At 37.2% G+C, this 26,765-nt stretch overlaps 1 protein-coding gene across 1 annotated transcript in view; it reads right to left on the bottom strand.

The window, feature by feature from the left end:
- Positions 1-4,177: 4,177 nt before the first annotated feature.
- Positions 4,178-26,765, bottom strand: part of GTF2B (general transcription factor IIB) — a 34,174-nt gene continuing 11,586 nt past the window's right edge. The window contains exons 3-7 of the mRNA XM_063298223.1: positions 14,345-14,478; positions 7,752-7,898; positions 7,491-7,620; positions 5,387-5,668; positions 4,178-4,701 (exon numbers count right to left, since the gene is read on the bottom strand). Of these exons, the coding sequence (XP_063154293.1) occupies positions 4,568-4,701; positions 5,387-5,668; positions 7,491-7,620; positions 7,752-7,898; positions 14,345-14,478 (827 nt within the window). The 3' untranslated portion in view covers positions 4,178-4,567. The remainder of the gene's footprint in view (positions 4,702-5,386; positions 5,669-7,490; positions 7,621-7,751; positions 7,899-14,344; positions 14,479-26,765) is intronic.

A 26,765-nucleotide genomic window follows, 5' to 3' on the forward strand; every position in this document is an offset into this window, starting at 1 on the left:
CTTTGCTTGAATTAACTTTTTCTTTCAGGGTGGATAAGTATCTACTTGGTTTTTTAAACATTTTAAAAACCTCCCTTAGGTGCCATCTTCTAATCAAACCAAGTATTTTATGGAGCTGCCTAGGCAAATCCTTAATGGTTCACTTGGGAAACTGATACAGATTCTTTCTTTGAAACTCCTGTGCAATATTGAGGGTAAATTGGAAGCTGAAGTAATCTTCATCATGACTTTAGCAGGAACGGGTATCTCAAACACAGAGGCTGAGTTCAATCTTTACACCAGTGTTTCTCAACCTTGGCAGCTTGGAGATATGTGGACTCCCAGCTGGGGAGTTGAATGCTGGGTGGGGAATTCTGTGAGTTGGAAGTCCACACATCTTCAAGCTGCCAAGGTTGAGAAACAATGCTTTACACTAAGCCATGCTTTAGATTAATTACAGTAGCCTAGCTCACCACCACTGAAAGGATTCACATAATCCAGTAAGCCCAAACATTATGTGAAGCATGTTTACATTACACATTACAATTCATGGGAAGGGGGGACAAAGGCCTGCACTGAAAGTTTGGGAGGACTTGGGTTGTTACGGGGTGCTGCTAAAGATTGGTCTTAAAATAATTCTCAGCTGTTATCTCTAGCCAGTCTTTCTTGACATACTTTTTAAAGCTGCTCCTCTCTTTCATGTGCAAAATGAAACTGTTCTTTCCTTATGCATTGCCTTCTCGTGATTGTACACAAGAGAAAAGCAACTGAAAACGATTATCTGAAATACTTTGAGGGCCCTACCAAACTATTCAGAGAAGCCCTTATTTTCCAATTACTAAAGATCAGCATGGATTTGTCAAGAAAATTGTTGCCAAGTAAACCACATTATTTTAATTCAGTAGCTTCCTTAATATATTATGGGAAAGCTATATTCATAATATATCTTGTTTCTTGACAAAATATCCCATTAGATTCTGATCAGAAAACTAATTTTGAGCTGGATGTAATGTTAGGAAACAAAAATCAAATGCACAGGAATAAAATGGAGAATATCTGGTTTGGTAATCATACTTACGAAAAAGATACTGGAACACTGATGAGAATTCTGCATTAATCGGACCCTAACTCATGTCCAATTTTGGGTGCTGCACTTTCATTCAGACACTAGAACATGTTCAGTTAAGGTCAGGATGATCAAAAGACTAGAAACTTAAGACCTAGGAAGGGAATTTGACACAACTGAAAATTCTGATTTAAGACAGAGTGTTAATACAATAGCAATCTTCAAATACCTGAAATGGTATCAGAGAAGCCAGTCAAGATCTGTTCCCATTCCAGATGACAGGAGACAGAAGGGAATTTAAACTACAGAAAGGCAGATCGTGACTATTAGGGAAAAAAGGCTTCCTAACAATAAAAGCCACTAAACAGTGGAATATTCTTCACTGGGCATGTTCAAGCAGAGGCTGAAAGAGGTTTAATTTTGATTTTTCTACTAAGCAGGGGCTTGAATTCCATGGCCTAAATAGCCCATTCCAACCCTACAATTCTGTGTTCTACGTGATATTAAGTACATTGTCATGCTGCTGGGCACTAAGTCAATTCAAGACACTAGGATGATTGGAGTCATTTTGGCTGAAGTTAACCCTACTTCCTATAGGTTTGGACCCATTGGTACTTAATTATTTTAAATCATCGTGGTTTTAAAAAGCCCTAGATAAAATTCATTTATTGGACTCCCTATGAAAAGTCTGTGCTCATTAGGTTTTGACAGTGCTAGAACTGCACTCAATGCACTAGAATATAGCTCTCCAAACTAAAGCAAGGTGCCACACCCCATTATTTCAGCGTCTTCCAAAAGGGTTTGCTCCAGACACTTCTCATCCATGACAATTCTGAAATGTTGTAAGGCCTTAGCCAGGCTAGATGCATTGCCCTCAGCAGTCCTTTTTGGACATTTTATGGGTACTCCCAATCTCTGGTTATGTCCATGTGGTGATGGCTCAATAGAAAAGCTAAGCCATATGCTAATGTGCTGCTCCCTCTATAAGGACTCCAGGCGTTCATTTATCGGATCTTGAAGAAATTTCCAGGCGTTTTTTTTGGACAAGGACTCAAAAATATCCTCCCAAGTCACCCAGTTTTGTGCTACCATCTGTATTAAGTCATACCATTATTTTGTGTTATTTTTAGATCTTATTTTACTCATTTTGTTTTTCATATAGATGATAGATAGATAGATAGATAGATAGATAGATAGATAGATAGATAGATGATAGATAGATAGATGTAACCATTCTATTAGATGTTTTACTGTATCTGGCCTTATGGCTGTAATAAACTGATTTAAGCCCACAATCCAGTTGGGCTGGGGGCTGTGACAAAAATTATAGGTGATCAAAAAGAGTTGTCATTTTAAGGTGTGAAACGCTGATCAAGGTTAATGTATACCATAAAACAGGCTTTCCAAGATCTAGGGATAAAACTGAAAATCCCCTCGATCATAAATGTGACATACTCCATCTACTGCAGTTTTTGGCCTCTAAAAATAGTTTTAAGTGCAGCCCACTGATATCAAAAATTGCCTATGATTTAGATACCAAATGATGTTAACAGATTTGGTAGAGAAAGGGCACCCATGAATATCTTAAGTTGGAATGGGAACATTGCAAAGATCGGCTTGATAAAGGTAAGAACATCTTCCCAATAACAGTTGTAACAACATGGTGAAATTGATCCAATTCATGACTGTTGATTACTGTGAGTTGTATTTCTGTGCCCTTACTCCATGGTACAGACTGCTGCAGGCAAAGACTGACAAAGCCATTTCATGGCACTCAGACATTAATACAAAGTGGGAGAGAACTTGCCAGGACAATACCATCTTTTGGTAACATCCCTTAACAAAACAATGCCAAATCTTGGATCTGTGAAATCGTATGACTGCAAACCACTCTCATGAACCATGAATATTACAGAAATATATGAACCTCCAGGATTTAATTTTATTTTTAAATATACATTGTGAAGCTTTGTGCCAAGCAGACATAAGATTTTTTAAAAGTTGCCATGCTGTTATAGCTTAATGCAGAAGCAACAAAGGAACACAAAAACAAAACCCCGAAGAGGACTGAGCCTGATTTTGCAAACTGCTCAGTTTGGACAAGGGCTTCTAGCCGCAAAAAGTTTATTTATAATTCACCTAAAAATGCTGCATAATCATTAAACCAAAGTATGCAATTTCCCAGTTCCATCTCAATGGCCTGGAGGGACTATAGATCCCACTCACCCCCTTTTTTTCACACACACACACACACACACAGTTTTCTTTGGCCTCAGCTTTGTGTCAGTAGTTAAAATGACTTCAACTCTGCTAAAGAAAAACAGGCAACAGCAATGGCAACAGGTAGCTGCTGGAATATCAGGTTGGAGAGAAACAGTTGAACATGTGGGGTGAAGAACCTTGGATTCAGCTTCCATCTTCCTGTTCAACAATAGTTCAAAACACACTCAAGTGTCTTCAGATGGCTTGTTAATAGTCCAGTTCTTTTTAACTAGATAATAGTTACTGACAGAAGAATGTTCCTGGCTTTGTGAAGAGAGGAAAGATGATGTCCAGTTCTATTCAACAGTTTGCCTTAACACTAGTGGTTAAGGCATCAGGCTAGAAACCAGAAGACCGTGAGTTTTAGTCCTGCCTCAGGCATAAAGCCAGCTGGGAGACCTGGGGCCAGTCCCCCTCTCTCAGCCCTAGGAAGGAGGCAATGGCAAACCACTTTTGAGAAACCTTGCCAAGAAAATTGGGACTTGTCCAGGCAGTCTGAGAATCAAACATGACTGAACTGATTTAAAAAAAAAAAATCAACACTAGGCATCAGAAAAATCTGCCTCCTATGACAGAGACTATGAACATAAAATGGCTGGATCACTTTTTCAAGTAGCCACACAAGAAAATGAAGAGTCATACTCTTGATTTGTGGGACTTTAAATAGAATGAATCAAAGCATAACCTTGACATGGTTAAATCTTTTCCTAAGGTGAATGGAAAAAATTTTCTACAAGTATTTTTATTATTATATGAACTATGTTTTCTCTGAATTAAAACTTCCCATTATAATTAACTAATAGTTATCAAGAAACAATATAAAAATCCATGGACAGAATCTAATTAGGAAAACTGAACAATTTTTAAAGGTTACATTTTCCACTTGGATATTTATTTAGAACAAAGTCACATACAGCAAAACTTATAGGTCAGTACTGTTTTTCGAAAACAGTTTATTCTGATTTGAATTTTCCAAAATACATTTCACTAGATCTCTATGAAAGAAATCTAAATACACAGAATAGAAAATTAAGTTTGCTGCAATGGTTGTTAAATACTTAAATTCACTAATATATACATAAAAATGCCACAAAATTATTTTGTTTATATCTGGAATGTGTGCTCCGATTCATCCAATAGGCTTTTCCATATCCTTTAACCAGTCCTGCAACTGAAGGCTTGGCAGTACAGCTTTTATATGCTTACTGCTTTTGTAAGTCAAAAATTATTTTTGAGGATCTAGAAGTAGCCTTTGAAGTTTCACAGCTGGGGCAGTTTGTCCACAGGAGTGTCAAATCTGAAATCTGCTGGGAAAAGGTCTGGAGCACGTGGATAAATCAGCCTATATGACTGCCTTATTGTAACATCAGCTACACCAGCAATGTCTCCAATTTCTGAAATAAAAACCAAAGTAGGTAAGTTAGCATTTTCTAGAAATCTAATCCTCAAAATTCACAAGTAATACTTAAAACTCTGATGTGCTTCCAAAATGCATTTTATAATTTACAACATAGGACTTTTGCCCTGATATTTAAATTCAGACACTTTTAAGGCTGGTTTCGACTAACACAAACCAGCTAAGGTGTAGAGAAACAGAGAGGGTTTTGCTGCAGAGGTCAACAACAGTACATGGTACCTGTGCTCCAGACATTTATATTTATTTTCAGTTTTTTCTGGTCCAACCTGAAGTGCCTATAGTAACCTCTACAGTTCACAGGACAGTTTGATTTCTCTTCTGAGAAGTGCCCAGTCTGCCATTAGCTGGGTTTGCTCATCACACAAAGCAAAAATATGGTTTGTTTTATTTTAACTTAATATGGGGTACAAACCCAGCCTTTGTGGCTTATTCAGCAAACCATGGTTTAGTATGCTCTGCAAATAATTTGACAGCCTACTAACTTAACCCAGAAGAAGTAATAGAAATTCAGGCACTGACTACTGGACAGGTACTTCACGTAAAACAGAAGGGTCCTTATTGCAAAGCAGGGCTTCTGGCATCAGTGCCAATTCTTTCTCTTTTCAAAAGAACAACTTCTGGCATGAACAAAACATACTTTCGTCGAAACACAAAGGTATTACCTTTTTGTGTCCTCTTTTCAGCTGAGGCTTGCGAAGCCATATAAATAGCTGCAGCTGCAACTGAGATAGGGCTCCTCCCAGGAACTAAATCTAATTCCACAGCTTTACGCGCAATGTGCGTTGCTGCCATCTGGACTTGCTTAGGAAGACCCAAGTTTGAACAAAATCTGGACATAAAATCTCCAGTAGTGATCAAATCCACACTTGTTTCTAAAGCTTTCAAGATGAGTTTGAAACACCGACCTATTTCTTTTTTGGAAATTCTGGACACAGCACATATTTCTAAAAAAAAAAGCCATAAACAAGGTCACAGTGAATTAAAATCAACACTTTCAGTCACCTATCCCAACAATTAAAGCTCAACACTCAGTTCTTTCATTGTTAATGGTTACATTTTCATAGCACAGATATAAAATTAATCTATGTAACTAATAAACTGAGGTCAATTTTGAGAGCTTAACTCTGTGTCATATTATGGCAGTTTTTAACTGATAAAATCAGGGTTAATTGCTATATTCATTCACACACATACACAAAGTAGAAATTGACATTATTTAAAAAACATGTTGAACTTTCAGCAAAAGGTTATGGAAGTGAAAATACTTGTCTAGTTCAACGACTGCAAAGAATAATGATATCCTTTGGAACAGTGGAGAAATAAAAGTCTTAATTTCCTTGCATCAGTCTTTCCTCATTTATTTTCATTTCAAGAAAAAAAAAACCTCAAAATGAGGGGGAAAATGTAATCAATTTGTTGATTTCAAATTATATATCAATGTGTGGCTTTGCCTGTTTTTTTGAATCACTACAATTACATCTATATAAGCTTTACTGGGATGCAACACTAAGTCAAACTGCATATAACTTTCTGCAACCTTAAACTGTTCAAAGGTTAGAAAAACGTATTAAAAACCACACATTAATACAAACATTCATGGAAGTTGTTAATTGCTTGGAGAAATGGTATTCCAAACAATGCATGGTAACAGTAGGCTTTGGTGCAACAGAGAACCAGTTTGGCAGGTTCTTACTGAATTTTGTACATTTTAATGTATTTTATTAATCTTTGGCCACTTTTCTGCAGGTTTTATCTTATTTGTAATGACCAGTGTCAAAACAATAAATACATGATTGATTGATTCATTGATTAGCATAATAAAACTGGGAGGCTGAGAGTTCTAGTTCTCCTATAGGCATGAAAGCCAGCTGGGTGACTTTGGGCCAGTCATTCTCTACCAGCCAAACCCACCTCACAGGGTTGTTGTGGATGAGGCTGGAGCATTAGATATATATGCTGCCTTGATTGACTTAAACAAAAGTGGAAAAAAAATTAAATAAGACAGTAAATAAATAAACGAACAGTTGCTTCTTGCAATTACAGCTACCTTCTTTTTTTCCCCTGGTGCCTTAGAGTCAGTCTTCTGGAGACTGCCTGGACTAGTCCCTGCAGTTTTCTTGGCAAGGTTTTTCAAAAGTGGTTTGCCATGGCCTACTCCCTAAGGCTGAGAGAGGGGGGCTGGCCCAAAGTCCCCCAGCTGGCTTCGTGCCTACGATGGGACTAGAACTCTCGGTCTCTAGCCTGATGCCTAAACCACTACACCAAATGGGCTCTCACAGCTACCATACAGTTAATCAAATTATGTTGATTTTGGCTGCTTGTTATTTGAACCATAATAATTTTTACTACAGTGATACAGGGAGTAATAATGTCCTATTCCTCTAACCATTCAGCTCGCCAAATATTTTAGAATATTCTTCAAAGAGCTATTTAATGAGGCAGGCCTGATGCCTGAATATATTTATTACATAGTGGGGGTGGGGTTCTTTGTATTACATCTTCTATGCAAAGCCCACCTCAGTATAGTTAATTCCCATCATTGCTTTAACACAACCACACTATCACCCTTTTAAGCAGTTTCTGTCTTTTAAATCCTACATTACACAAAAACACAGGTCAGAAAAGTTTGAAGTACAAAGCACAGGCAAGTTTTGGAAGTACAAGATTTGCTTCACTGTACTTGCATACTGAAGAAAAAGAAAGATTATACAAGTTGGTGTCAACTATGTTGATAAGCAGTTGAAGCACATGTCACTGAACACTCACCTTTAAATGTTCTAGGAACACCCTCCTGTCTGCAAGCAATGTAGAGACAAGCAGACGCAATGGCATCGTTACTTCTTCCCTTCAGGCTCTTCTGCTCATACACTTGCTTAAATAAATTATTTGTTCGATCCTTCAAAGCAAGCAGACAAAATTCAATTAACTCCAGGCCATTTAATTAGCAATAATATCAAAAATACCTGTGTTCATTATATTATGGGAAATGAATGCCAGAGAAATTTCAGAGGACAAAGCGTAACTTACAACTATATTTCGGGGAAGGTTGATTCTGTCAGCCATGCTAGCGATTTCCTTAAAGGCATTCATCATTGCACGGTCAAAGCTACTCATAGTGCGACGGTTTTGATACTTTGAATTCCCAAATTCATCAAAACTAGCTGCACCAGTGCCCTGCAGAAAAATGGTGGAGGAACAGAGCGCATTCACATTCACACGAAATACACATCTTAAGAATATCTTCTGGGAGGTGAGATGAACTGGGAGACAATACACCACCTAACTTAAACACCACTCTTTACTATTATTTCCCTAATAATAAGGGGATTATCAACAAAGAAGAGATTAGATGTGTCCTCTCAACATGGATTACAGAACAAATTTAAAATCCATAAAGCACATATCGTGTAAAGATAAAGTGCTTTATAATGTTCATTTCGTTCATTTATAAAAGCTATCCTTCCACAAGCAATTAGCACCTCAAATTTAGAAATCAGTTGCCTACCTAGTTTTTATAGAATGTGAAATCCCATTTTAACAAGCTCAAAGCAAATACCACACTACACAGAACAAAAGGAACAACTAAAGTGGAATTTCAGTGGGGTTTCAGACTGATGTACAGTTAGTCATACATTACCATGGTACTGATTAAGTATCTAAAGCATGGACTGAATAAATCAAGGTCAAGGTAATTCCTATAAAAATTCCACCAAATGATGAACTAATGATTTTTTTTTCTTCATGCATTCTCCTATTAAGATGGCTTGACGCTGATTTGGAACCAGAGAGAAAGCAGAGGAGGAGTTAAATATATTTAGGATGCCACTGTTTCTTACTTCATCACCAGCCATTATCTATGTTCAATTCCTATTAAAAGCACATGGAACTGGCAGAAAATTCAGAAGAAGGCCACCTATTTTCTCTGTCTTCCTGCTGGCCTTCTGCAGTAGGCAAGTATGAACTATTAACCTTCTGTAAAACTCCACAGATGGGAAGTATAGTCTTTGCCACCAGCCAGGTCAGCTCAGAAGAAAAACAACTTGGAAAGGAGTACTTTTGGTTTGAATTATCTTATGTATTTCATTGTCTACCTGAAACCAGGGAGATGAGGAACCACACATACATATGCTTTAATGTGCTATTTATCCATAATACGTTATTTCTACGCTTTCTTAACAAAATGAGGAGGAAGAGAGCCACCTTCTGTTGTTCACAAAAAATAAAATTTCTTAAATCTGGACCAAGCACACTCCAGAAAATAAAAAGTGAAGAGTGAAAGTAGGATCTGGGTGGAGAACATATTTGAAGGAACGAACTGTCAACCCAAGAATGTTCCCTCTCCTCCCTGCCTGAATCATACTGGCTGGGGCAACTGGAGCTGTAGTCCAAAATGACAGAGAGCACCGGATGGGGAAACTCAATGGCAGAGAAGAACTATCTAAGCAGGAACTCTGGGCAAGTGACAGACAGCCTATGCAACAGAAGCAGGAGGAATCCTTTCCATCCTTTTTTTCTCCCCAGAGTCCTACCGCACAACTCATGGCTTCAATTCAGTATCCACTAATGTTTTAGAGTAAAACAACTTGAATCCAACATTTAACATTCTCTTTCTTATCAACAAGACGACTATTCTGTTTGCCAAACCATTGTCCAGTATAGAAAAAATGCCCAATGTAGTAGCTGCTGACCTTACATACTGCATGATCTTGTAGAAGATTTATATTTTTATAAAATAATCATTGTCATTGTGTGTTTGTTTGTGCATGTGACAAAATCTGTAACTGAGTAATACCTGTATTAGGAGCAACCAAAATATTATACAGAGCGCTACTCTTTAGCTCCCCAGAACTGTGTACCAAGCATTACCAAAAAAAAAAAAAAAGGATGGGGAAAGTAGGAAGATCAGATTTGTTTTTGAAACACCATGCCTAAAGGAGAGCTTTGGAAAGCTTACACATTCTTTGGGTGCACTTTGGTTGGTTGGTCTTAAGAAAGATATTACCCAGCTACAGCTTTTGGTGTTTTCCCCCCAGAGATAAATATGCTTTTTTTTTTTCTTTTTATGTGCTTAGGGAATTACTGGATTTAGCCACACATCTTAAATTCTACCTTCCGAGGAAGAAGATTCAATGCAATCGGAAAAGAAAAAATTAAAAGACAAATCTCTAGGCACTAGATTAAGGTGGTATTCACTTTATACTCATTACACCATAGAAAATTATATCTGGTTTTGCTAAATAAATATTAAAGTTTATTTCTTCCCTACAAATCCAATAATCTGCATGAATTATCCATGGAAGGAGAGGAACCTTGGGGCAACGGGCTGCAACTTGACACCAAAATACCTAACAATAGACCTATCTTGTGACAATGAATTGCAGAAATTAAAAGTGAAATATCCAGCCCTATCATTGTAGCACCTTTAAGCTGTCTTGCAAATATTAATTGTCCAGTTAGCCATTCTATCACTGAGCTGACTTTGAGGAAAGCTTTTCTTAACCTCTTCCCAAAACAAAGATATGGCAATATTCTAATTTCACAGTTAACTACACTGTAAATGTTGGGTCTTACTTTCTTAATACCCATGAAGAAGTAAGTGGGAGCTCATGCTCCACTGATAACATAATATATCAAGGCTAGCTTACAATGTTTTGTTGACTATGTAACTCAGACATGGATTCTGGCAAAAAACCCATGTCTCAGTAGAAGACCACTCTATTTATAAACAGAGTGATACAATGTACATCCCTGTGCAAAACATACAGCTCCCTAGTAAGTTAAGATACTGTGATGACTGCTGAAACAAGTATGGATAAGACCTGTAGCCATCAGTTCAAAAAGCTCTGACATTAACTTGAACAGTATCAACAAAATAATGTGTCAAACTGGAAAGGATACTGGCAGATGAAAATGTATCAAACTTTATAACTCAGATTACAAAAAAAAAGGACAAAAATTCAAACAGGTTAAATGATAAAACAGCTGCTATATATACTTTCAATGAAGATAAAGAAGCTAAACCACACTTCCTTAAACTTGAAAGCTAAAACATAAAACAATCTGACACTGCAGAGTTACTTTTCAAATAATTAGTAAAATACCTAAACTTTTTGGTGTTAAGAGTTTATGATAGAGGTTTCCTGAAAGACAGCAGAATCTTATCTATTTGTGACTTGAGGGGAGTCATGACCAAAATCTCCACATCATAAAACAGACAAGATTAAAATTCAAATGGTAAACTTATCACTGATAGAGGGATAACCAACTCAAGCATTTGGGGAGATAAAGTTATTTGTAGTGACCCAGCCGTAAATATGAAGCAAACCATGGTTGTGGAGACCACCAAGGGATAATGAGAATATAGTTGGTTAAATTCCTGCACATACCTGGTTATCAAGGGAACTATGGAAAAAAAAGTTTAAGTTATTGTCCAGGAGAAGAAAAACATTAGGAGTAATTTTCTATTGCCATGAAATGCAGAGAGATCATTCAGCAGATTACATTTTTATCCTGCCTTTTATTTTTGGTCAACTCAAGACAGCATACATATCTAATGCTTCCACCTCCTATTTTCCCCACCACAATCCCCCTGTGAGGTGAGTTAGGCTGAAAGTCATCCTGACAGCTTTCATGCCTAGGGGAGGACTAAAATTAACAGTCTCCACATTTCTGGTCTAGCATCTTAGTCGCTATACCAAACTGGTTCCAATAGCATTTGATGAGGGTCATCACTGAAGTGTACTGCTGCAATTCATATGTCACTGGTAGGTCTGGATGAATTAGTTGGTCAACATGTAATCTACCATGTGGATTGTCACTAAGAAGATTGTGTATTAAGGCCAAAGCTCTAAGGTGAGATACAAAAGGAAGGTGGATTTCATGCACTTTTATGTAACTATTGTTTGATACATCCTGATCTATCTGACCTCAGGGTAAACCCTTGAACACTCATGGCATCTTCCAAACTGCTAGCAGCTTCATTGTTGATGTCAGGTAAGTTTGTCTACCAAGTATCTTCAACACAAAAGGTCTTGACATGGATGCTTCAGTAGTGAATCAGAAAGGGAGCACAAAGGTTATTTCTTATATTATCTGAAGTCAACTACCACACAGCAACTCTTTGACATCTAGTTGGATACAGAAGAAGCCTGACATCTGTCCCAAATGGGACAGTATGGAAGTACCACATTTGTAAGGGACATTTCTGAAGTCATGCAACATCATCTACCAAAGTAACTGCCAACGCATCTCTGAGCAACTGGAAAGCTTGTACAAGCTTTCACTCTCAAACTGAGTCCAGCCCAACTTGCAGGGCTATCACTGTGGGAGAAAAGCAGCTCCTCTGGTGGCACTGATGACAGTTCCCATGAACTGGATGTGGTAAATGGTAATGGTAAAACACACAACTGGTAAGTTGAACCATGTTTGAATTGAATGCTTATCTGTTATTTTTATACTAACAGTAAATACGTCATGTATATTGATATTTTAGTGCTTCTGTAAATACTGCTTTTATTTTAGTTTAACTGATAATGTGAATTGTATTTGGGTAGTGTACCAGTTCCTTCTAATGGGGGGAGGATTAAATAAAAGTTTTTGTTTCTTGTTTTAGTTTATTCCTTACCAGCAAAATGAACTCTACTGAGCCACTCAAGTCAACATGGTCCTGAACTGGAGAACAATGTCTTAGTTCCAGTAATACTGAGACAAGGAACAACAGTCTTTAGAATGTTATCTTGGATTGCTCATTGTCAAGACAAAGATAGATTCTTGATTACTTCAACAATATGTGGGAATAGAAGACTTAATTGAGAGTCCACTAACTAAGCTACTGGTGGCAGGGGAGCCTGAGGTAACTGGTCAGGCAAGGAGCCCCATTTTATGAAGATGAGGACTGGCTTTTAGGGCAGAAAGGCAGAGATCAGGATTAAAGCGTAAGTTTCACATTTTTTTGTTCTTTATCTTTGGACTCGTTCAGGACTAGGCTGGCCTGTCTTTTCTGGAACAAGTGCTTGTCTACCAATCTCCTTGCCACTGGTGACAACATGGTGTCATCTAGGTGATTTCCGAGAGGAGATACTGATTTTGAACTGTGTTAAAAGGGAACAATGTGAGTGACTCACCTTGTTCCCTTTTAACACAGTTCAAAATCAGTATCTCCTCTCGGAAATCACCTAGATGACACCATGTTGTCACCAGTGGCAAGGAGATTGGTAGACAAGCACTTCCAGGCTTGCTCCTAGAGTGTTTTTGGTTGTCATACTGAATGACTGCAGTGGACATGTTTAGTTTATTAAAATAGATGGTCAGAGACCAAATACACAGAAGTTAAAAAATATATTACACAGCATCCAATAAAAGCCTATTTATGCCTGCACTAAATACATCTACGAAAATAGTCAGGTCCAAAAACTCCTAATTGGCATATCAATGCTACAAAATTTAGTTACAATTTCAGAGACTTCCAGATTCTGGTTGCTTAATAGGTAGTGCACAACTGACATATGAGAGTGGTCTGAATAATTTGTAATTAGAGGGGAGAGTAATTCTGCCTTCCAAAAGTGGTAGATAGGACATTCCAGAAGTATGTGAGCTATTGTCTCCATGTCAAAGTCTGAATAAAAATCTATGGACAAAACGAATGCTCAGAGTCAAATAATATGCAAATAATATGGCAGTCAAGTGTGTACGCAGAGAAGACAAGACTGCCATCAAAAATCTCTTAAGCTATGGAAAGTTATCAATGGGGCTTTGCACAGGTGCAAAAAACAATGTGTAAGGTCACAATGATCACAAAGAAGAATCTGAATGTTTAGAGCCTGGGCATATCCCTATATACATCTTAGAGAGATCCTTTTGAAGCTAATCTCATCTTTAGCCCAACATTCTTTATGCACATTAGTTTACCTGGCAAAACATATATACTTTGTCAAGTACACCTGCAGATGCATTCAGTACTCCAATAATAATCTTAAAACTTCTTAAAAGCAAACCATTCCAGCCCTCATAACTCCTCAATTTGTTTTTGGAAAGAATGGTGAAAATTTGCAAAGCATACAACAAGTTGAGATAAAAATGGTTATCACTGTACTACATTTTACAGTTCATTTACTAATTTACAATAGTTCTTCCTGTTATGGAAACTAACCCTAGAAATTCTTGCAGTAAAAAATGCTGTTGATGTATAAGGTATGCTAAGACAGTAGTTTTGTCTCTACTTGGCAAACAAAATAAAAGTATTACTTTCAGATTTTCACAGTGATGAAGAACTTCATATGGATATGTGAAAGCATCTTATTTTGGTAATAGCACCAGACTATTAGATTTATATGAATTAGCCCTGGATATACGAACGATAAATCGGTGAGAAAGCATAAGAAAGCTAAACTTCTGATATAAATTTCTCAAAGAATTCAAGGTAATGCTTCCTGCATTGTTCATATTGGGAGAAAAAACTAGCCAATACTGTACAAGTGAGAATATCAAGAAATTATCAAAACAAAAGCACTCCCAGTCTTAGGACTAAGAAATTCAGGTTTAGCAGAATTTTCTTGTTAATGCAATATATCTTTGAACATTAAAACATTCACACATGTTAAGGTTAAAAATTTATATATTACCTTGCCAATCATTGTAGTCAAATCTCCATCACTAAGGAGAGGATTCTGGGTATCTCCAACTCGAGATGGGTCTTTAGTTGCTTTGTCATTGCTGAATGTTCGCCATTCTGACCCTACATCTATTACTCTGTCACCTGAATATGCAAAAAACTATTATAGTTTATTCCTTTTGGAAAGTTGTTTACAAACATCATTCTTTTTTTTCTCATTGGCATTTGTAGCTATGTCTAGACAATTAAAACAACAGCAAATTAGAAAACATGTGGGAGGCTTCAGATGAAAAAGTTCCAGTGGAACGGCCTATATAAAAGTAATCATTTTACAATTCTTCATAAATAACAACAGGCCTTAAAGTCAAATGTATTTCAAAAATATTCATAGTGATGGCACTATACCCTTAGAACTATCAAACTTTACCAGCTGAAGCATGGGCAATCAATGAGCAGCACAGGCATTACTATTGTACAAAGTGATATATTTCTCTAGAAATTAAGAAATCAAAAATCTGCAAGCATTGCTATGTCACTGAACCAAACTTGCCTACTATTTACGGACAGCGCTTCTCTTGGCACCTGGCACCTCAGTTAGGGGCAAGAGGAAGTATGGAGAGGATTAGATGCATTTAGAAATAGACAAACAGATCATTAGTAGCAAGTCTCATGTGAGTTATTGTAACTTCACATACATGACATTCATATCAAGCAGAGCATTTTAAAATCAACTCTAGCTTTCTAGCATCAATATGAAACAACATATTCAGCAACATATAATCAGTGCTAAGCCATTTACTTCAGTAATCAAGGACAAATCAGAAAAATGCCATGACTAATAGATATAAGAGTCCCTCTTGGGGGGGGGAGATCGGCAGTAGCAAAATTTGAGAAATAAATAAATAAATATAATTTATAATTTAAAACTATATAGAAATATAATTCATTTGCCTGAGTTGTGAAAAATCTAGATTACAGAAGTCTAGCAGATACTAACTGCATATGAATTTTGTGCTCTGAAATCACATCTGGAAATTTTTAAAAAATGAGATAACGCTTATAAACAAAATCCTTTATGCCATAACTTAAGATGTGATCCCAGAAAAACAATTATTTTGGATTTTATTTGTTTGATTATTCAGCTAATCTGATTTCATTGTTCCTTGCGTTCCTCTGTAATATTGGTTTTATGAAAAGAAAAATATTAAATTCTCAAAATGAAGAATCTGAAGCACAGGGCTTAGCTAATCCTTTCAAGTGTAGCCACAAGTCCTTCAGAGGCAAAATAGCTTCAAGGTACAACCACGCTAGTAGATCAAGCAGCCAAAGCCACATTTTGTTAAAAGTACTGCAAACATAGGTACTCCCCCACAAAAGTGAGGCTGGCTTCATCACTTTTGATTTTCCAAAGGTCCCTCAAAACCTGGTTGTGCCATCAGGCCTGGGGACCCCAGGGGACTGGTGAATTATTCAGGTGGCTCAATATGTTTTTGATATTGATATTATCAATATTGAGCCGTGAGGTGGAAAAGGTTAAAAACCACTGATTTAGAACGTATAATAAAATAAATTTTAATTTATGCAAATACAGAATTGAAAGTGCATTGCTGAATGTGATATAAGTAGTATATGATGGAAATAAAGCACGTATGAGAATAATCTGAATACTTTGGTGATGAGGTTCAGAGCAGATCACTTTCACTTATGAATATGCCAGCCACAGTTGCTAGCAAAATATCAGGATATTTATTTATTTATCACATTTATATAGTGCCCATGTCACATAACTCTGGGCAGCATACAATAAAGGATACCATATAATTAGACCACACCCTATTAGCTGGGAAGCTCACCACCACTGTATTGGTGCTGATATCAACAAACTAAATATTTGTTTGTTCTAACGCTGAGCAAGAAGTTAGACAATGATGTGTGAAGTCCTCTTGACTGTTTAATATATTTATGAATGAATTTATAAGGAATGCTTGTAGTGCCATATTGTATGCAGATGATGCTGTACTACACTGGAATGATTTGCAGCAAATACCAAATTACATGATGCAGCAAGAGATAGTTCTAAAAATGTATCAAAGACCCAGACAGTTGTATTGGATAGACAAAACAGAATGAACAACTTCAATTTATACATAAAAGTAAAAAATGTTGAACAAGAATTTGTGTACCTTGTGATAAAATAAGGTCAAGAATAGATGGTGCTGAATGTGGGCTGAATACAAAAGTGACTTATCAGTACAATGTAGGTACATTGTGGTGGTCATGCATATCAAACTGCAAAACAAATATATGAAGGAACAATAAATGAAGAAGAGGACAGCTGAGAGCACTGCAGCTGGATGAAGCTAACAAGATCCTCAAAAAAAGAAAGGTGAGAAGCTTAAAGTACAAAATGCACTATATGAAACGTACGGATATGGTAGAAGGAAGGATGGTTTGCAATCATAGAAAAGTATGGAAAGATATAATGAATGGTGCTAGTGTAAACTGGTTTTTAGTTATGCTTTCCTCTCTTTATTATCTCATATCTCTAATATAACCCATGGCTGTGTTCCTAGGCATGGGGTGAATGTCAGAATGTCAGTTAGAGCCCATGAGGTAGTTATGTTGATTATTATTTGTTGTTTTATTTTAGCTGCTAATATATATTTATTTCTTATGTTTTGTATTTAACTATTGTTAGCTGACCAGAGTACTGGGTTCAGATGGGTACCTATATGAATGGGAAGAAATAAATTAGATGGATAGATGGATGGATGTCTGTAAGTAATTTTATTAAAAGTTTAAGAAAAAAGGTAAAAACTAATACAAACTAATATAAAGTAAGGAGGAGAAAAGAAAAAGAAAGAAATCAAAGAGAAAGCTAAAAGTGCAAGAAAGGGAAAAAAGTAATAGAAAAATAGAAAAAGAAAAAAGAAAAAAGAAAAAAAAAGATACAAAGAAGTGGCTTCCAATCTTCTTTACAGCAGGTAGAAGTACAATTATAAATTTACCTTACTCTAAAGTTACAACATGACTCTCTTCTTTCTATAATCTATCCAGTCTAATCATCGAAACCATAAATCATAAGTTCGTTTTTTCCTTTTACGCAAAAGGTCCGTAAGAGGTTTCCAGTCAGCAATAAACATAGATGCTGTCTTTTTCTCTGATCAAAGAAGTCAATTTGGCCATCTCAGCAAGTTCCATCATCTTCACCAACCATTCCGGGTAATGCTGAATCTTTCCATCTTTGTGCATACAATAATCTCGCTGCAGTTATCGTATACAAAAACAAAACTCCATGACTTTTTTCCAACTGTTGGTCCATCAGTCCCAAAAGAAAAACCTCTGGTCTTAGTTGTATATTAATCTTTAACATCCTCTCAATCAGTGCATGTATTTAAATCCAAAGTTTTCTAGCATTTTTACACGTCCACCAAGCATGATAAAATGTCCCTTCTTGTTCACATTTCCAACATAAATTTAAAGTGCTTTTATACATTATTCTAGGCAATTTCTCTGGTGACATATACCAATAGTACATCATTTTATAAAAGCTCTTTAAGACTGTAACATACTGTAAATTTCAATCCTTTTAACCACATATTTTCCCATTTTTCCATCTGTATATTATAACCTAAGTTTTTAGCTCACTTTATCATACATTCTTTCACTTGTTCGTCTGTTTCAAATTGCAATACAAGTTTATACATTTTAGCAATTACATGTTTTGCACATCATTTGTACACAATTCTATTTCAAACTCAGTCTTACAAGGTTCAAAACCATGAACTCTTTTGTCTACTTTAAATCTAATAACTGTAGATAAGAAAACCATTGGCAACTATCCCTCTGCTACCAGTTCTTCTTGATTTTACTTTATATTGCCTTCTTGACAAAATTCTAGTATCTCACAACAGGTTACCTATTTATGTTTGCATATTATTTCTTGTCTCTAAAATGCTTCTTGTACTGAGACCCACAAAGGTGTTTTCGGGCACAAACTGGGTTTGCATCTATTCCATATTCTCAATATGGCATGTCTAACAATAATTTTAACAATGTCACTTCCTTTACACAAGTTGGAATAATATTAATGAAATGCTTTTTGTATAACCATGCTATCTGTTAATACAGTATCTCTTGTAATTTCAGTATCATTTTCTTTTCTTTTCATAATTTATATGCCAACCACTTCCTTGGCTTGTTTGCAAACTCAATTTTTTTTACTTTAATTTTTATTTCCATTTCTCTTACTGTTAACACAGATAATTGTCATTTTAAAAGCTTAATTTGTTGAGAAATACTTTTCTCTAGAAATTTAATTTTGCCTTTATCTCATCCAAAATAGCCTGTTTTTTCTTGATTTTTTTCACTTTTATATTGTATAAAATGACCCCTAATAAAAGCTTTACTTGCGTCCCAAACCATTCTTAAATCAGTACCTTATTTTGAAAAAAATCATGTTAATTTCTTGTTATAATCCTCCACTATTGCTTCTTTCTATAGCAACCACAATTCAGTCAAAACTTCTGTTTAACACCTTCCAATTTGTCTCATCAAAATGTAATCTTTTTCTGATTTAATCTCTCAGTCAAAAAAGGAACACTCTTTTCTCTTATGCAAGATTCTAATAGGAATTTTTTAAGAACAATTACATCTGTATTATCAATCTTCAGTCTTGTATTAAAATGCTACTGCAAAACTTGGTCACTTTGTCTGGAAAAAGAGATCAAGACACCCCTTGGAGCAGGTTGCTCTAGCAATCCTCTCTTCCCCTCTGCTGTTTTTGCTGCTTTTCTGGTGGTTGCCATTGTAATATTGTAATCCAAAAGTGAAAGTCTCAGTTGCAAGGGAAAGAGTAAAAGGCAAGCTTTCCCTTTTTTTCTATTTTGTCTTCCTGTGCCCTTAATACTTTAGTCTCAAATAGCACTCTGTAGTTACAGTCAACATCACAGTCTGGCTCATGTTACCTTTACCTTCTGTTTTGTAAAATCCACCAATTGTCTGCTCTTTAATAGTAAACAAGAAACATTCTCATGAAGGTCCAGTTCATTAGTCTATTTTAATTCCAATTTATTCAAAAGCACTTTCACCAAAACATCTTTCAAAATAACTATCCCCTTTATCTGTTTTAAACCTTCTTACATCCACTCGTTAAGCTTTTTGCCAAAAGTTTTTAAATCTTTAATATCCCCTTTTTTATCCAGAAAGAATGTTGACTCACCAAGTGGAATTCTCTTATCCTGCTGCTCAGAAAATCTCTCTTTAGCTGTGAATTAATTACATCCGAAGAGTTTAAGAAAATGAGGCTTGTGAGAACCTTGTGTCCATATACAGCGCATTATGGCTGTAAACTTGATTGAAATCCCTCGACTCCCAGCTATTCAACTCACAAGCTGACTGCAAAAATCTCAGTTCCTGCAGTTTACTCACAAGGAGCAGCTGTCCAGAGTGGGCTTCCAGGTGAGGATTTATGGAGACTGTCATTCCTGAAGAAGCAAGGATGGCATTGTGGGGGAGATCAGCAGCCAGATGGTGAATTCTATCTGGCACGGTCTTCCCAGATAAAGGAGAGATCATAAATAAGTTTCTGTAGCTTAGTAATTCTACCTTATTTTCTACTGTCTGCTTTATGCTGCTTGTCCAAAAAGGAAATTCAATAATTCATGGGTGTGATGAAAGGTCCCTTGTGCAAGCACCAAGTCATGTCTGACCCTTTGGGGGGATGCCATTTTCAGACCGTTTTCTTGGCAGACTATATTGGGGTGGTTTGCCATTGCCTTCCCTAGTTGTCACCTTCCCCAGCAAGCCGGGTACTCATTTTACCGACCTCGGAAGGATGGAAGGCTGAGTCAACCTGAGCTGGCTACCGGAGAGAGAATCCAGCTTCCACTGGGATCGAACTCGGGTCGTGGGGAGAGTTTCGGTTGCAATACTGACCCCTATCACTCTGCGCCACACAAGGCCCCAATTGATTGGTACGTGTGTGTGTGTGTGCGCGTATGTGTATATATATATATATACACATACACACACACACATACATACACTGTATATATATTTACTGACAGGTTTTTATTGGTGCATAAAGTTTACATTAGTTCAGAGTCTGAAGATCTTTGAGTTGCAAGTTTCTGACACAATGCATCATCTGTGCTAATACTCCATTCATAACTACAGTACTTTTTTTAAAAAAGTGAACTGTATTATAACTTTAAACTACATTAGAAATTCTGTAATAGAGCCCTTCCTAATAGCATTTAAAATTAATGAACTATATGTTAAAGTGGAGAATAATCTCACTGCCCAAAAATTTCCCACTATATATAAACAATACTTCATATAAACTGTGAAGGCTGATTTGTTGCTAATGAAGGGTATTCAGCTATTCAGCTGCTGGCTTGCTATCAAGCCTGTAGAAACAATCTGTCATTAGAAAAGATTCCAGATATAGTCATGATTTCATAAACTATAAATGAGCCAAAATAACTGGCATTATTAAGTGGAGCTATTTTCCAAATCATGACTCAAAAAAGGCTTCCTCTAAAAAGACAAGGCAAGAGGTTTGAAGAAGTCTTAGAAATAATTAAACTTAGTGCTTTGTACTAACCCGTGTTTCAGAAGACACCTACTAAGGCTATGCACATAGAAAACAGGCAAGAACATCAAGAATTTTATCTGACTTCTCTCAGAATATATAAAGTATAGTGATTGCACATAGCATCTTGTCAGCTATACCAATCAGATTAAGCAATAGCTATGAATAGTTAAGATCAAATTAAAAAGATGTATTGCTAAGGTAATACCATGACTGAGATTTGCCAACATTTACAGTACTAGTAACATCTAGCTACTTTGTAATAAATTGTGTTACAGCTTACCCCCAGCTGAATCAATTGAACAAAATGACAAAATAGCTTCTACAAAGTAAAAGGTAAAGGTAAAGGTTTCCCTTGACGTAAAGTCCAGTCGTGTCCGACTCTAGGGGGCGGTGCTCATCTCCGTTTCAAAGCCTTGGAGCCGGCGTTGTCCATAGGACACTTCCGGGTCATGTGGCCAGCATGACTCACGGAACGCCGTTACCTTCCCGCCGAAGCGGTACCAATTAATCTACTCACATTTGCATGTTTTCGAACTGCTTGGTGTGCAGGAGCTGGGACGAGCAACGGGAGCTCACCCCGCCGCGCGGTTTCGAACCGCCGACCTTCCGATCGACAGCTCAGCGGTTTAACCCGCAGCGCCACCGCGTCCCTTCTACAAAGTAATTAAGAATTATTCTAGAAACAGATATGGCAGGGGATGAATCATAACTGAGAAGGCTGAGAACAGATTTTTTTCAGAACTGCAGTAGGTCAGCCATTATTCTTTGCCTTGCATGCTAGGTGTAACTTGACACAACACTACCAATCACTGCCTGATTAATTTTGTGTACAATCTCCATCTTGCAACAGACTTTAAACTACAGATCTCATAATTGGCCTAATGTCTGCACATCTATGCTTCTGCCACATCCCCTACTTTTGGCAACATCTTGTCTAACAAAAAGTTCTGAAGAACTTAAATGTCTGCAAATACTTCGGGACCATTTTGATTGCTTCTCATGATGGCATCAACCAACCCCTGAGGTGAATTTATTTTTTGTTTGCTAATGTAATTGTATTTTTTAAAAAAGTATATATTAAGAAAAAACTAGGTTAAAACACTGACAGCAAGAACAGCTAAGATGCATTCCTTCCACCATCATATCTTCTCCTGGCAAGCTTACATTGGGATTCATGTTCTCTTTCTGGCTGTTAGTCTCTATGTAAATATTTAAGCATTGTTCCTTTTAAGGCCTAGCAATAACTTCACTTTGAGACAAACTCTCATTACTGTTTACTGCATCTAAAAAAAGCAAGATGTACTTGAAATTCTGGCACTATATAAATAGAACACTGAGCATAGCTATTATGTAATATTTTTCCACACACATGGGAATGACCTATATGACTCACTGGAGAGAAGTACCCTCTTGTGAATTAGGCACCATTTCTGCCTTAACAACCAACTGTATCTAACCAAGGATATCATCTACAAAAGTTCTAGTCCCGCCTTAGGCATGAGAGCCGGCTGGGTGACTTTGGGCCAGTCACACTCTCTCAGTCCAACTCACCTCACAGGTTTGTTGTTGTGGGGAAAAGAGGAGGAGTATTAGGTATGTTCCCCACCTTGAGTTATTCATAGAAGTAATAAAGGCAGGATAAAAATATCAATATCAATATCAATATCTGAGACTCTGAGGGCTCTTTGTTTTCCAAGGACTGGATACCACAGTGTAGAAGATAACTGTACAAAATGCTTTATTGTAGCACACACCTTTCCCAATAATAGGCTGTTGCCCTGGGTTGACTCCACCCCCCCCCAGGCTTTGCAAGTTGATGTAGCTAAGTAAATAAGTCTTTGATGGTTAATCCTTATAACAAATAAAAGTCTTAAAGTTTGTAAAGTGGCATGCAACTTTTGCCTCCCTCCAAAAGTTCTTGCATTTGTTGGGATTAGGTGCTGCATCAGCATGGTTGCTCCTTTCCTGGTTACTGCCAAGCTCCAGGCTAAGCTCCAAGCACTGCTCTTAAACAGTGTTGCTTTTGAGCACTCCAGCTGAGCTCCCAAGCCAAGTTCCCACCAGGATATGCTGCTTACCGTAGCTTACGGTCCTGGCAGTTGACTGATAGCCCTCTTGCCTGCCTCTAATAGTGTAAATCTGCAGACGCCACCTCCTGCTTCCTCATCTGCTTGCTGTTTTCTTACCTCCTTTTCTCCTACACACTCTCACACGCTCTGTCTTAGTTCACTTTTGTAAGCTAAGGATGTGGGTGGGGTGAGGCTGCCTATGGACATTGGCACGTTCCTGAAAACGTCATGGTGTGGCTCAATTAGCCAGGCAACTGGAACGCCAGCGTGGATGCTTGTGAGTAAACTGAGTGGGGGAATGAATGGATGAATGAGCCCATCTCCTCTCAAGTTTCTGGGGCTGTAAGCATTGCCCCTCCCATACCAAAGCTCCCGCTCAGGTCTCTGAAGCTACTGAACCACCCAAAGTAGCAGATAAAATTTTAGTACCTTTTTTAAAATACTCCCCAAGCTTGCAAGATCAATACTAAAAATACTGGATAATACTCTCCAGCCCAGCAGCTGGATCTTTATTCTCCAGGGTACAATCTTTCCAGCACTCAGAAGCTGGAAGCCCAATTTGGCTTCTTTTCTCTTAATACCAAATTTAAACTTATTTCCAACTACATTAACATAAAAAAATGCTACTGGCTGAACTTCATGAATGGTTAGTGCCCCACTTTTGTCAAACCCCTTGAATTACAGCTGAAAGTCCTGACTTTGCTCCCATCTGGGTGTGTTTCCTTTCAACTTCATTGTGATGGCGTACAGAGGCCAAATTCCAAAACAGTTATCCTGTTCCAATATTTCTGGTCCTGACTGTATTTCCCATAATAGGAGACCGTGGATAGCCAATTACTTCTGTAAAACACATATCTAATTCTAATTAATCGTAAACTATTATGTTAATATTCCATACTATGGATTTCTGCTGCCATCTGTTTTAATATTTTTTCCCCAATGTAAATACTGCACTGTATTTTAGGAACATTAAATAGAAGACAATCCCATATAATTTGTTCAGATGTTAAATAGGGAATGTGCTGCCCTCTAATGATTGGCAATGTCACCAGCTCCCCTCTTCAAAAACAAAAACTTCAAGACACCAACTTTGTAGAATTAAAACAGTCAAAATCATAAAACCAGAAAACTACCCATAAAAATGAATATAACAGAATAAAGGGACAGTTATAAAATTAGAATAGTATTGGATTATGTCTGAGAGGTTAAAGAGTAGTGGCATATGGATCTAGGAAAATCAAATTTTCTTACATGGCAACAAAATTTAGGAAAGAAACGCATACTAATTTAGTCTATCAATTACACTATTTTATGCAACCTCAGAGATCTCATACGATTTATTATACATTCAAAGCAGCCCTGTTCCGGCTCAGACCATATCTAGACTGAGTTGTCTAGCTGAACTAACTAAAAGAAGTTCTCTAGAGCTCTAGCAGCGATCCTTCTGAACCCTGCTATTTGAGATCTATTTAAATGTCAGAAATGCCACAAATAAGCTGCTGGGAAGTTAAATTCAACATTATCTTAGAGACCAAAGATTCCTACAGCCCTGTTCTATAATATGTCATGTTACCTTTTTCTATGCTATTTCCTACATTAGCAATTTTACAGAACAAAAAACATGGAAACTGAGACTACTACTGAGGCACGGCAGTTCCTACCTCCCAGGAAGAACACAGTGTTGGCAGATGCTGGGAAAGCCTTTAGCCCAGGAGAGGTCAAAAAAGTCACACACCAAGCATTTCTATAAAAATAATTTATTTACAGAAAGCAAAAACAAAAGCAAAACATTTAAAGTACTTAGCTCCCTTTTTGGAGCAAGCCTTGCTGAGCCACATATCGGCAGTGAGAAAAAAAAGGAAGTGAGAAAACAAGTCCGGGCAGGTCCTCCCCCCAGGCTATTTTGCATGAAGCACGTGAGAGGAGACAATCTAATACAACCCCTTCACCTGGCCAAAATGACTAGGCACATATAGCAGTCTTAATCTGTTAGTAGGAAAACCTCAACACTCCCCTTTTTACACTATAGATTAAGTTGCAAACCAATCTTCTGACTTTATATGTCTTTCCGTTCACATTACCATTATCTCCCCTTTGGTTTAACAGAAAGTTACCATTTTTCTTCCTGTGTTTTTCCAAACCTAGGTTATTATAATTCCAAGGCTTTTTAATGTGAAATGGCTTTTCATGCAGGCTTCAAAATCAAGCCTTTGTTTTTCTGTTGATGTGAACAGCAGCAAATCAACATAAATGCACAGATACATACAGCCTTGTTTGTCCTTCATATATACACAGGGATCTGCTTTTCCTTTTTCAAAACCAAAATTCTGCAGTTTTTCATCTACTTTTTGGTTCCAGGATCTAGCAGCTTGTTTTAACCCATAGATTGACTTCTGCAGTTCACAGACTAGATTCTCCCCTTTTTCATAGCCAGGGGGTTGCTGCATGTATAATCTGTGGTCTAAATCACCATAGAGAAATGCAGTTTGAATGTCATAGTGGTTAACTGACATTCCCTTGAGTGCAGCAACTTTTAACAGTAATCTAATTGATTCACCTTTAGTAACTGGTGCAAAAGTCTTGTCAAAGTCTAAATCTTTCCTTTGAGTGAACCCTTTTGCAACCAACCTTGCTTTATATTTTTGGATTTTGCCATCAGCATCCCTTTTCAGTTTGAAAACCCACCTACAACCCAGACAGCGTTCATTGGGAGGTAGATTTACCAGTTTCCATGTTTTATTTTCTTTCAAAGATGCTAATTCCTGTTGCATGGCAGAATGCCAATTTTGTGCAATCTCAGGTGGTAAAGCATTCACTTGTTCTAAAGACTCAGGTTCTGTAAATATGTGAAAAGCCTTTACTGTTTCAGCCTGAAAACGTGATGGAGGAACGCCTTTATTACTCCTCTGAGATCTGCGAGCTAATACAGGGCTTAAATTTTGACTCCTATCACTTTCCTGAGAAGCATCTATCTCATCAGACAGATCTTCAGTTTGCTTTTCTGGTTTAATGTCCTCATCAGGCAAAAGATCACCATCAGCAAGTCCTTGCTGTTCTCTTGTGGTGGTCAGTTCAACTGGAGAGCTAGAATTTAATCTCCCCCAGTTTTGTTCAGCAAAAGAAGCGCTTTTGCTAATTATTAATTTCTCTCCCATTATGAACCTGTAGCTCCTCTGGCTTTGTTCATAGCCAACAAAGATGGCTTTCTTTGTTGTGGGGCCTCCTTTCCTTCTCTGCTGTTTTGGAATGTGAACCCATGCAGTGCTACCAAACACTCTAAGATGGCTTACCTTTGGTTTCACACCATAAAACAAATGGAATGGAGTGTCCTGAATCATAGAGTTATACAACCTGTTCTGTACATAACAAGCAGTCGATAAAGCTTCTCCCCAGTACTTAAAACATAATCGTGAATCTTTTAACATGCATTCCATCGCATTTTGCAAGGTTCTGCCCTTTCTTTCAGCAACACCATTTTGCTGAGGGGTGTACGGGTTAGAAAGAATTTGTTCTATCCCTTTTTCCACTAGGAACCTTCTGAATTTGTGAGAAAGGTATTCTCCTCCTCTATCACATTGGAGTGCAGATACAGGCCTAGGGAATTTTCCATTTGCCCATGTCACAAAACTTTTAAATTTCTCAAATGCCTCATCTTTATGTTTTAAGATGTAGATAAATGTGTATCTTGAGAAATCATCAATGATGGTCATTGCATACCTTGCTTGTCCAAGACTTGGAGCAAAAGGACCAATAATGTCAGAGTG

The sequence above is a fragment of the Candoia aspera genome, chromosome 3, assembly GCF_035149785.1.
Source record: "Candoia aspera isolate rCanAsp1 chromosome 3, rCanAsp1.hap2, whole genome shotgun sequence".
NCBI lineage: Eukaryota > Metazoa > Chordata > Lepidosauria > Squamata > Boidae > Candoia > Candoia aspera.